At 38.9% G+C, this 12,384-nt stretch overlaps 1 protein-coding gene across 14 annotated transcripts in view; it reads right to left on the bottom strand.

Annotated features, from left to right (window-relative positions):
* The window catches only part of ARID1B (AT-rich interaction domain 1B), a 358,734-nt gene that overhangs the window by 62,916 nt on the left and 283,434 nt on the right, over positions 1–12,384 (bottom strand). For 9 of the 14 annotated variants that reach the window (XM_081187405.1, XM_081187413.1, XM_081187415.1 and 6 more), the window contains 2 exons: positions 5,617–5,944; positions 3,794–3,922 (listed from right to left, as the gene is read on the bottom strand). In XM_081187405.1, the coding sequence (XP_081043531.1) occupies positions 3,794–3,922; positions 5,617–5,944 (457 nt within the window). The remainder of the gene's footprint in view (positions 1–3,793; positions 3,923–5,616; positions 5,945–12,384) is intronic. The other 5 variants (XM_081187414.1, XM_081187418.1, XM_081187416.1 and 2 more) reach the window with 1 other exon arrangement.

The following is a 12,384-nucleotide window of genomic DNA, read 5'->3' as shown; positions in this document are numbered from 1 at the left end:
AAATATTTTAAAAAGTTCCAGATAAAGAGAAAAGAAGCCCTCATTCAGCATCTGAACAAAAATTTGCAATATTCAGACGCTTATGAGTTTTCACATGGTGACCTGACCACTAATTGCTGGTATGTCTCAACTAGCCAACTAGTACTTCCAAACTTTAAAATGAAGTGCCTACCCCCCCTTTATTAAGAGAAGGAACAAACAACATTCTGAGCATACACATTAAAACATTTTTGTACCAATTGCCTGAAATATAATTGGGGTGGTGGTAGCATGGCGTAAAGTGAAATTCCTTCTGTAAAAACCTCCTCTTGTACACATCACATCGCACAATAGTTTGGGTCATTGTATGCCCCCCCAAACCTATGACATATGAAAAAATATAGTATTCTTTGCAATACTACATTTGTCCAGTCTGGACTGTGATGAATATCTGTTTTACTCACACTTAAAACTGGGTTTGCATATTTGAATACCATACCAATTCCTGCAATTTTTGTATATGTAGCATATTTTACTATATATACAGGCAAGTGTCAGAAAGCATTAGTCATTTCACTTAAGACACTTGGCAATACCCTGACATCCAACATAGCCGGCAGCTACTTTCTGGTGGAGTGGAATCACTTAACGTATTACCAGAAATTACCTACAGTGACACATTTGGACATGTATCTTTATGCTTGATGGCAGGAAGGCAGCGCTAATTATAAATAAATAAAATTTGTGTCTATGGTACCTTTTTGTAACCTGCCCTGGGACCACGCAGTGAAGGGTGAGCTAGAACCACAAATAATAAATACCTGAATCTGTGAATCTCTTCTTAGGTCTCCTTGTATTCAAAAAGAAAACAGGGAAACAAGAACTAACACAGGAATGCATATGGCTTTAACTCTCCCCCTCCTTTACTTCTCTAGCAGTTTCAAGATAAACACAAAGGAAGTGAACTAAAGCTGTGTGTCCCCTTTGTGCTCACTGATTTGCTACGGAGAAAGCTATAGCATTTTGTGCCGGCAGATTGTATCCCCCTTCCATTTCAACAAACAGACCCCCAAAAGATGTAAGCCTCCCACTGCTTGAAGGCCTTTATTAAATACACACCATCAAATACACTCCTTTTTCGAAGTGTTACAAGCTACAATGTGTGTGCTCAGCAGCGTCTATCAGAGCCCATGTGTCTCAACTTGGGCACCCATCAAGAGACATTCAAAATTGGAAACCCCTTAAAATTTAATCCCAAGTTTATTTGTTGCCTTTATTACTTCTTCATATCCAACCCGTTGAGGAAGTCTGAAGCTCAGTTGTTGTTGCCATCCTTCATTTTTATAGTGCACTCACTGTATCCTTCCATGGTAATTGCAGAGATTTGTCACATGTGAGCATACTCTCCTTATCCATAACATACAGCTTCTGAAAGTCTTGGCCAGGACAAAAACAAGAAAAAGGAAAAGGAAAGTGCTTTAACTCTTTATGGCTTCCTGCTTTTTCAGGGTTATTTGCTGATCTCCAAGAATGGTATTACTCTTTGGCACCAAGTCCAAACCACACTAGAGAGAGGCTTGTCTGAATAGTAGTGAATATAGTGTTCCTACATAATATTCCATCTGGGTTATTAAAACAAAAAATAGTTACCATTCAAGAGGGTAACTACTTCTTCTGTAGAGATGTTGGAATGATGTTGCTTCTAAAAGTCTTAGGCTGCAATCCTAACCCTCCTTACCAGGGAGTAAGGCCTACTCAATTCAGTAAGAGTACTTCTGAGTAGACATTGTTAGGATTGCACTATTAACCTTTCTTTTTAATTAGAAGGGTAGCATTCTGCACCAGAATACAGGATATTATAACCGATTGAATCCCTGATCTTGATTGTTTAAGTTCTGCTTAGCAGGCATTGATTTTCTGCCTCAGCAGAAGTGAGCTTGCTCTGATGCATGCCATTTAAATTCATTTTACACAGTTGCTTAATGTGACTTGGCACAGCAAAGCCAAACTAGCTTTCTGTGTCTAAATAAGATTCCTAAATTTCTAAGAGCATTTCTTGTGGTTTAGAAAAAACGAAATCTGTGCTTTCAACACTGGGATCATGTTACAGTTTAGTATATGACTTGGAAGCCATCAAAAGCGTTTCATAAAACTACCTCCCACCCAACTCACTTAAGCAAGTTCAACACTTCATTCATTCCAAGGAACTTTGAGGGAGGTGGATTGCACTCTCTTATTTTATTTTAATCAAGGCGCCAAAGATCGGTATTTTGTTTCAATTGCCAATGACATTCGAACACTACAGGCTTCCCCTTCAAAACTAATGATGTGGTAGAAAAGCACTGTGCGCGTTCACTCTCTGTGACATTTATAAGTGTGTTGTTCTAGGGTTTTTTGTTTTTAAAAACAAGAACTACCTATCACGGCCCAGCTCACAAGTACGATGTACTTGAGCTGGAACAAGCCCAAGCAAATTATTGGGCTCATAAACTTTGCCTTTCCTCCTCCTCCTTCTATGCAGCTGGGGAAAATATGTGTTTATTTTTGGTTACAGAGAATCCTGGTTTGTTGTTGTGTACAAACTAAACATCATAGTTTTAAACAAACTCTGATCGGTTTCAAAACAAGCCAACTTCAAATTACGGGTTATGTAGCTGGCATGTTTTAACACCCCAGAATTTGTTTCAAACCACAGTCTCTGATTCATATATAACAAGCCAAAATTCTGTGAAACCAGAAGTAGACACTAGTAGTCACGTGGAAGGAGACGAGGGGGGCAAATGTGCCTAAGGCTTTGCTTGGGCTTGTTCCAGTTCATGCTTGGAGTGCCAAACCACTGCTTACTGTTACGTTCAAATGCATGTAGACGCTGACCAAAATGTTAACTTGACTATCAGAAATCTTAAGTAAAAGGAACTATAAACTTCCACAGTGTTAGAGTCCTAATAGTTTGCTTCATTTTTTTTCAGGGGTGCCACACAAGTCTTTTAAATATTTCATGTTAGCAAAATCAGGACTCACTGGTCTCCCTGCATCCAGAGAAGAATACTGCAACTTTGGGGTTTTCCAGTTGGCCAGTGATAGCAGTAATTTGACTGGGTGTGTATTACTTCTGAAAATTTTGAACTGAATGGTGGGAGCACTTTCACAGTGACATAATCTTTTAAAAAAAGAGTAGGGAAATACTGATGAAAACACAATTAACTGGAACAAAATCCCCCGTAGTTCAGGTAATTTCATACTAGACACCTCAAGTTTTAAACCCCTTGGCAGAAGTGTTAGCAGGCTGTCACCCTTTCATAAATTGTTTAAATTATGATAGCATGGAAACTTTTATAAGCCCCATTACTAACTACTGCCATTGCTTCTGCAATCAGTTTCATAAATACATAGCGTATTTTTGGGGAGAAGCTTAATGTGATGATAACAACAAGACAGCCATGGTAATTTCAGTGTCTCATGATTCTGCTCCTAGACAACAACGACAAAAAAATGGAGGAAGGGACAAGTAACGGTGCAGAAAAACACAAGATTTAATTTATTTGCAGCCAATGGAGATCTTCATTTCCCTCTCAGGCATGAAGGAAACAAAGCCATGCCACAAGCCATGCAGTGTGGGTGACATGCAGTTTTTTGTTTGTCTTTTTAAAAATCATATCTGACATAGTTAGTAAAAACAAAAAAGCAAATTCCTTTTCAGATGCAAGCATTATACTTGATCTGGGGTGTCTTCAATAGCCAAATGGCATATAACATTTAGGAGAAAAAACCCTGTGAAGATCCCACAGCAAGTCCAGTTTACATGGCTACCTACCCGTACTGGTCAGGCTGATGCATCATGGGAGCCTGAGTGCTGCCATAGTTGGGGTGCTGTGAAGAAAACATGGGGCGTCCGCCAGCCCCAGACTGGCTGGGATAAGCAGGCGACCTAATGTATGGTGGCCTAAAGCAGAACAAAAGAACAGCTTCTTTGGATTTGTATTGGATCACAAGCATGAACCACCTCGTCAGCTACAATCCTTCCATACTGAAGCATGTAGGATTCTTACTGTTGGGCAAATAGCCATATAGCTTTCCATTAGGAACCAAGGAGAAAAATGCTGTGCTTCCAAACCTCTTGGATAAAAAGGTTCCTTTTGCAATTAAGGACTAATGACTTCATAATCTTCCTACAGGTGTTAGATTACCTGGGGCGCACAATGTGATGAAGAGGTTTTGAAATGTTGTGTTTTGATTATGGAGATACAGCAACTGAAAAGTCTACAAAATAGATTTGAGAGTTAGGCTTCAAGTGGGAAAGCAATCTACGGGTATTATGTTTGTGTTTAAATCAAATATGAAATACTTTATCCAAATTCATAATGTGAATTGCAACCATGAACTCTATTTTACTGGCAATTATTAATGTTTAAAATTAATTAAATTTTTTCTTGCTACACTTGCTTTTATGTTTGTAAAATACCAATTGCTCAAAGCAAAACAAAAAAAATGCATAAAACCTGTTGATCTACTGAATTTCACAGGAGCCCAGGTGAGTAATTTAGAAAGGTAAAGTGATTTTATCCTATTAAAATAGTAGTATTTTGGGGTTTTTAAAAGATGTTTTAGGTCTCCCTAATCCTCCATAGTACAAACAAGTTGTGTATACCTTTTCCTTTATATGCATAGTAGACATAAAAACATCTGGAGTAATTAGTGCGTAAGGTCATCAATGGTATATTATATAACCAAATGCAATGTATATGCCTCTAGAAATGTGTAGAAATATGTATTTTATATATGCATGCACTTAATATACACATGCATATAGATCCATCTTGCAAAACAATAATGAAATTCATTTTTCTGCTGGGGAAAAGTCTATTTCAACACTATGAAACAGAGAAACACAACACGATCTCAAGAAACGTGAGAGCATGTGATCCCCATGGCTGCCATGGGCAGTACAAGGGAAGATGCTATTTGCATTTCCACAGATTTTTAGAACTGCAGGCACATACTGCAATCCAGTAACTAGGTATTCTCCTTTAAGGGTCTTGGAGATATCATCCCAGGGATAGTAGGCTGCACATATTAGCCCTGGAGTATAAATTTATGGTGCTACCTCAAGACCTGAGGAAGGTCTCCCTGTACTGCAAAAACCACAAGACTAGAGATTAACAATCCATATTTCAGTCTCCACCTCAGAACAGCAGTTATAAATTAGATATTCTGGTTAGCTTTAAAAAGGGTGGCCCCTGCCCACAACTGCTCATATCCATTGGCGAATGGATTTTGAAAATGTTCTGGAGACTTCAAATGCCCAAGAGACAACAATGATCCCAGCAATGGGGCTTCTTTCCACCCTCCTTTCCCCAACAATTCATGCCACACCTGTGTGTACTAAATTTACCCTTTTAGAATTGCAGGGGTTAATTGTAGGGATTTTACTTTTTACGTCATATTAAAACTGTGGGACTTCCTGTTCTAAATACTTATATTCATAGATATAAAACATGCCTTGAAATGGTAAACACCTGCCACTGTCATTTGGGTTTCTTTTAACAATTATACCGTTTTGTCCTTTGCACAAACCTCCTTTACTTTATAAGCAAGTACATTTGAAATGGTTTTGGATCCTTTCCTTTGGACTCATACCTGCTCTGGGCGGAGTTTGCGGCAGCCTGCATCACTGCTGCAGCCGCCTCCTGGGCCTTACGGTTCACAGTCGGCATGGGTGGTCCCATCCCTGGGCCTCCCTGCTGAGACATGCCTGGAGAATTGGGGGTCATACTGCTCATATTTCCAGGAAACGGTCTGCTCTGCATCCCAGCTGATGGCATTCGTCCCAGGGGTATGGTACCACAAGGCTGGCCTGGCCCTTGTCCATGCATCTGGCTGCTGGCATTTATACCCATTCCAGGTCCTGGGCCACTGTAACTCGTGTTGGTCACTCCAGAGTACGTTGGCTGTCTGGAGTAGTTTCCTAGACAAAACAATGTAACAGAGGAAAATAAAGTTACAACCTTGGATTCAGAGAAACAGCTTGCTGGAAAATCTCGTTCAATGAAGTAACCCAAACAGTGCAAGACACAAATGGAGGATTCCCTATCTATTATCCAATACTGGTGTTCTGCAGATACGGATTTCTGAAAGTGGTGGACTTGCCTCACTAAGGAGATGTGGTGGACAGGAGAAGGAAGGATTTTTTGGGAGGTGGGGGCTGCAGCTGCATAATCATCCTGCAACACCAGGAGCAGGGTTGAAACGAGTGGGGAAGTAGAAACATGGGGGTGAAACAAGGAAGGACCTTAAGAAAATCTAGCTTGGGTGAGTACTGTGAATTGCAGGCTGTGGTGGCATGTCTTCTTTGTTGCTCCTACACTTTGAAAAAGTGTTCCCATTAAGCAGAATTTTCACTGAAATGCAAACATTAGATCCCTTTCCCCTCATTCTCCACATTCTAGAATAAGAAACATAGAACATATATAATTCCTTCCCCGTGCCCTTTGTACATTAACAAATAAAGATCTAGATTGGTATTGTCATAGTATCTTCATAATAGGTTCATATGCAAGCCCGGTTACATCATGTCTATTTCTTTTTCCTTCTTCCGTACACTTTTAACTCAGTCATGCCTTACAAGTTCTATCTTGTGATTTTAAAGGAAATTAAATACAGTGGTGCCTCGCAAGATGAAATTAATTCGTTCCGCGAGTTTTGTTGTCTTGCGATTTTTTTCGTCTTGCAAAGCACGGTGTCGGAAAAGTTTTGGAAAAGCTTCAAAAATCACCAAAGTCTTCAAAAACCTCAAAAAAGGCTACCACACCACGTGCTATGAGTTGCTCCTCGAAGTCAAGTCGCAACTGTATTAACGGTGTTAAGAAAAAGGAAACAAACTTGCAAGACGTTTCCATCTTGCGAAGCAAGCCCATAGGGAAAATCGTCTTGCGAAGCAGCTCAAAAAACAAAAAACCCTTTCATTTTGCGAGTTTTCCGTCTTGCGAGGCATTCGTCTTGCGAGGTACCACTGTAACACTGAGCATTCGCTTTAGGAACTGACAACAAGCGCTCCCACTATGTGCTTAAAATGAAATGCCAGCCTCCAGTTTTAGCTGCTATTTTAAATACAGTGGTACCTCGGGTTAAGTACTTAATTTGTTCCGGAGGTCTGTCCTTAACCTGAAACTGTTCTTAACCTGAAGCACCACTTTAGCTAATGGGACCTCCTGCTGCCGCCGCGCCGCTGGAGCCCGATTTCTGTTCTCATACTGAAGCAAAGTTCTTAACCCAAGGTAATATTTCTGGGTTAGCGGAGTCTGTAACCTGAAACGTATGTAACCTGAGGTACCACTGTACAACTTGTTAATCCCCACCCCAGCACAGCCATAGGTAATCAAGCTTTCTAATATAATTCATAAACAATTCACCAACAGCCTTTATTGCTGACATTTTACTTCCACTCAGATATAAATTCACTGGTATATCCACTGTTTGTTCTACACATATCTATTTTTATTATGCAGCTGTGTTTGTGGAACACAAACCAGACATTCCCATTCATATTCTATGTGAAACAGGAAAATCTTTATGTGATATCAACACCTGCTGGGTCTTTTGTCCTGGAAAAACTTCTTCACACCTGCCTAGTAATCACATGGCAGCAGTGAGGACTTTGTGGTCAGGAGAAAAAACCTTGCAGGTTGAATAGCCCTCAGAAATCTAACATTATCTACTTCTGCTTTACATAGTAATCTTTCTAACATATATAATATAATGTATATAATTCCAATCGTCAGCATAGATCTGACCCATATATGCTATACTAGGAAACTGGTCAAGACTTAGGGGAATTCAGAATGGAACTTTATCAGATATGACTGCACAATATGAGATTGTAACTGAGTCTTTGAAACAGCATGAGAAGTGTCTCCCAGTTTCTTTATACAAGGATGAGGATCTATCCTAGCTGTTAAACACAAAGGTGCTATATTACTGTTCATAAACAAGATGAGTCACAGGAGATACAAAAAAACCCCCAATTTTCTTTTGATCTCTCAAATGTCTTGTGGCTTCAGGTAAGAAAGCATGTCTCTTTAAAAAAAAAAAGAATTAATTTTTCATTAATAATAATCCAATATAAGCCACATTGATATAATACCAAATCATAATACAATTTTAAAAGCCAATTATTCCATTCCAAATTAAACATTTTTGTTTAATTAATTAAACATTAGACATTTTGGGGTGTCTTCCCATGTTCTGATTTTGGGGAGATGATGTTGCTGTTCCTTCTCCTGCTTCTATTCTTATTTAATCCAAATAATACCATTCCAATGTAAATCATTTATCTTAAAGAAAGGAAAAGTGTCTCCATGGGATGACACTGAAGTCTCATCTAAAGCTGGGAGGGGGAACCTGTGGCCATCCAGATGTTGTTGAACTTCAACTCACACACTTGCAAGTGTGTATGTATATACATGTGTGTGTGTTTGTCTCAGAGACACACTGACCTGTCTGAAGCCCCTCATATGATACTGTAAAATTAATTTGCAACAGAGAAGCATGAGTATAGATCTCTAATGCCTTGTAAACTTCTGGTATTAAAAAACACAAACACTTGTTCTCAATTTTCCTTATTGGGGCTACGTGCAGGGCAGCAGTAGAATAGACATCACCCACAAACACAGAGGAATCTTCTTTATCAAAGTGGTTTAGTCAGAATAGGCTAGGTTGACAAGAACACAATAACCTTTGGGGGGGGGATGTAGATTTCCCCCCCTCAACACCTCAATAAATAAATAAATAGCAACAAACGAGACAGAAAGCCAGGAATGAGAATTACAAACTTATTTCCATGTTTCTCTAATATATTAGTAATTTGCTGGCAATGGCTTTGACAGCCAACAGATGGATGCACCATTAGATACAATGAATGCAGCAGATGCTGAGCCAGCCTCCATCAGCTGGACATGTCAAGCAGCCAAGTGCAAGAGCCACACTTTTCAAGTGGGTACCGGTTGGCGTGGCAGCCTTGGAACATTAACAAGCAGCCCATTCTCCTTTCAGCCAATGGATTTCAGTTTCCAGCCCATTTCAGTGAATTATCACTAATTGCAGGAGCTGTAGAGTCTTATATACAGGGGAAAGCAGTGGCCCTATTAAACCAAATTTAAAATAGAGGAATGGAGACATAGACTTCAGCGTTTAAGCTTGAAAACAGAAATATTTCAAGATCCTCGAGCTCATGCCTAGATTGTAGCAGACTGTGTGACATGCAGCAAATCCAGAGAAGCATTTGTACTCTGGTTTAAGTTGAAACTGTCTCAGTGTCAGTGTCATTGGGAATACTCACAGTCCTAAAGATGATCTGGCAAGAAATACAAACACATTTAAGGCTGAACAATAAACCTATTTTGACAAAGCCTATCTTCTTATTTACATGTTCTGTACAGTGTGTAGTTCTTCTTTAGATACTCAACAAATAAATATTTTAAATAAAATATTTAAAACAGAATTTTAATTCTACCGAGTGCTTCTATACAGATTTTTGATAACAAGCTTGTTCCGAATCAATTCTAATACGGCTAACTGAAGACACTAACCATTTGCTCATGAAGTGTTTCTTCCTATAAAATAAATTGCACATATCCAGCCATTTTATATTGCTTATGTGTGTATGTCACGTTATGCTTAATAGACAGAAAAACAAAACTCTAGTTGTAAATGTATCAACTCCAGTGCATGTGTCTACCATTTTAGATACATGCCAAACATGCCACTGAATAAAATGAAGGTTGTCACTTATTCAGCGCAACTTTTAGGATACTGTATGATCATCAAAGAATGGAATCAACAAACCTCTGTATGATTTGGCAGGCGGGTACATCTCTGATACACCAATGCTTTCATAGCTCCAATTCTTGACTAAAACCCAGAAATTCATTTGCAGAGACACTTGCAGTATAAAGAAAGTGGGGGAACAAGGAACTGCAGAACTTAACAGGAAAAGGGACACAGTATTTGGCATGTTATCTGAGAGCATTGCTTTGGCATTAAAATCAATTCCATTCAGTCAGTTTGAATGGCTAATGTTTTACTAAGAAGAAAGCTACCATTTTCAGACAAGAATCTCAATAATTTCAATATGGGTAGGTCATTATGGTAAATTATAAATCTGGGTTTTTTCTTCTTCTTTACAACATAAGCTAGCAGCTAATTATTGCACAGTTCGTACAATTTGGGACCTTATAATTGCATAATATTTTACAAACCAAAAGGTTTCCACCAGCTGGAAAGCTAATTCTCAAAACTGCTGCCATTCAGCAATGTACCCAATTCACAGTTCAGTTTAGAAAACTAGAGAAATGGATGAATCTGCCCATAGAGGATTCAACCATTGTTGTTTCCAAGTGGCATCATTACATGCAGGCACCAAAAGCAACCATGCAAAGTAACTAATGTGGAATTAGAGGCAATCAAATAGCTTCTAAAACAAGCAGATGAAATAATCCATCTAGTAGACTAAAATTACTATCCCAATTAAGCAATTTCACAACAGAACAGAACTATTGTCAACACTTGTGTCCAAAAATCCTTGCAAGCAGCTGAAGAATTTGCTAAAATGGTTGGCAAGTTCAAACACTTAATGAAATATGGTTGCATCCAATGGTTGGTGGAATGCTCTTTGATCTACTGGAGGTTTCCATGAGGAAAAAATGGGAAGAGATTATTTTTGCTGATTCCCCCTTACATCTGCTGCTCTCTGCACCCCTCTAAGGTGGGGACCCCTTAGATTCGAACAGTGTGAGAGGTGTCACAGAGGGGTCTGCAGAAGAAAGGTGAAATTTCTAAAAACAGTCTCTTCTACCTTTCTACTGGATTAAATAGCCTTCTGCCAGTAGAGGGACACAACTGGATTTAACCTATTAACTTTAAACCTAGCTCATGGAAAACAAAGCAGTCAAAGCAGTCTTTGGCATCATCTCTTCAATAGGAGTCAACAAGAGTTTTAAAGCTCTTTAAAATATTCCCCCAAAATTCTAAAACATGTAATAAGGGAGCTCGCAGAAACTGAAGGCTTCTTTAAACAGCACAAATGTTATGTTTCCTCTCTACAGTAAATATATTACAATACACACTAAACAATGTTGAATCCTCACAGGCTTTCCCGCATCCTCCATCAATGAAGGAAAGTCTTTATGTGAAGCAGAGAAATAAATGGATACAAAATCCTTGTACGGCAGAACTCAAAGCACCCACTACAAAAGCTGTATTTGAGGCAAAGGTCTGTTTTATTACATCTTGCTTTAAAACCATATGAGACGAAAGTGAATGGAGGTCCTTCCTGTCATGTCTATATACAGATCAAGAAGTCAAAAGATGGAATACTTATGCCACAACTAAAACATTATGTTCATGGGTGGGGGGCACACCAGTGCTTATAATGGAAGAGAAGGAGCTGGGATCAGGATTTTTTGTTCAAAAAAGCATAACATACAAAAACTGTTTAAGAGTATGTTGATTTTCATGCTTTTTTTAAAAAAAGGAGTTCCCTAGTTTGATTGGTCACAGAGTGAAGTGCAAACTGCACAAACTATCAGTGATATATTCAGGCACTATTTGAATGAACTTAGCTTATTCCCAGGTTCATTCAACCCCCACTCTAGGTTTGTAAGAATGGGACTTCTCAGGAATAAGGGCCTACTTGGGAGCAGGGAACTTTGAAAGCTAGGCTAATCAGTTGCAGCTGATTTGGGTGACCAGATACATAAACTCCTAGTTGCTTGAACAACAGCTTATTGTTCCTATCCTGACTGACCTGCTACTACCAACCCTTGCTAATACCTTGTCTACCCTTGGACCACTCTGCTGTGTTTGACTTCAGGACCCTGCTACTAGACCCTGCCTCACTGTGCTTGATCTCAGCTTCTCAGCCCCGGCTTGTAAGTAAAATTAACTATAGCTATTGTAAACAAGCAACTGCAGGAGGGAACAGGAGACCAGAGTCGGAGGCCATGTGAGTCAGAGGCCATGATGTCTGAACTGGACCAGTAGTTTAGGAGCATCAAAATCCACATAGAAACTAGCTTAAAATTAGTATCAGTTTAATCTCATTCACCAAAGGCTTTATGTACTAGTAAAATTAATCTACAATGAAGTCTATTTTTATACCTATTGTTCACACTAAAGGAACAATATTTTAAGATGAAATATTCCAGTAAATAATTATGATCTATGTTGCCTGGAGAGAAAAAACTTTAAGATGAAGAACAGCTCTATGACAAAAATGACATTTTGGTTGAGAATAATAAACCATAAAGTACTGTATATTATGTTCAGGAAACCACACCATTAAAAAAAATCTCTCCTCCAAATAAGCTGTTGGGAAAAGATCAGTAGGTCTCAGTATATGCCAGGAAGATA

The sequence above is a fragment of the Podarcis bocagei genome (assembly GCF_964188305.1).
Source record: "Podarcis bocagei genome assembly, chromosome: 3".
Lineage (NCBI taxonomy): Eukaryota > Metazoa > Chordata > Lepidosauria > Squamata > Lacertidae > Podarcis > Podarcis bocagei.
Note: the sequence above shows the minus strand (reverse complement) of the source record. Positions and strands in the feature narration are given on the sequence as shown.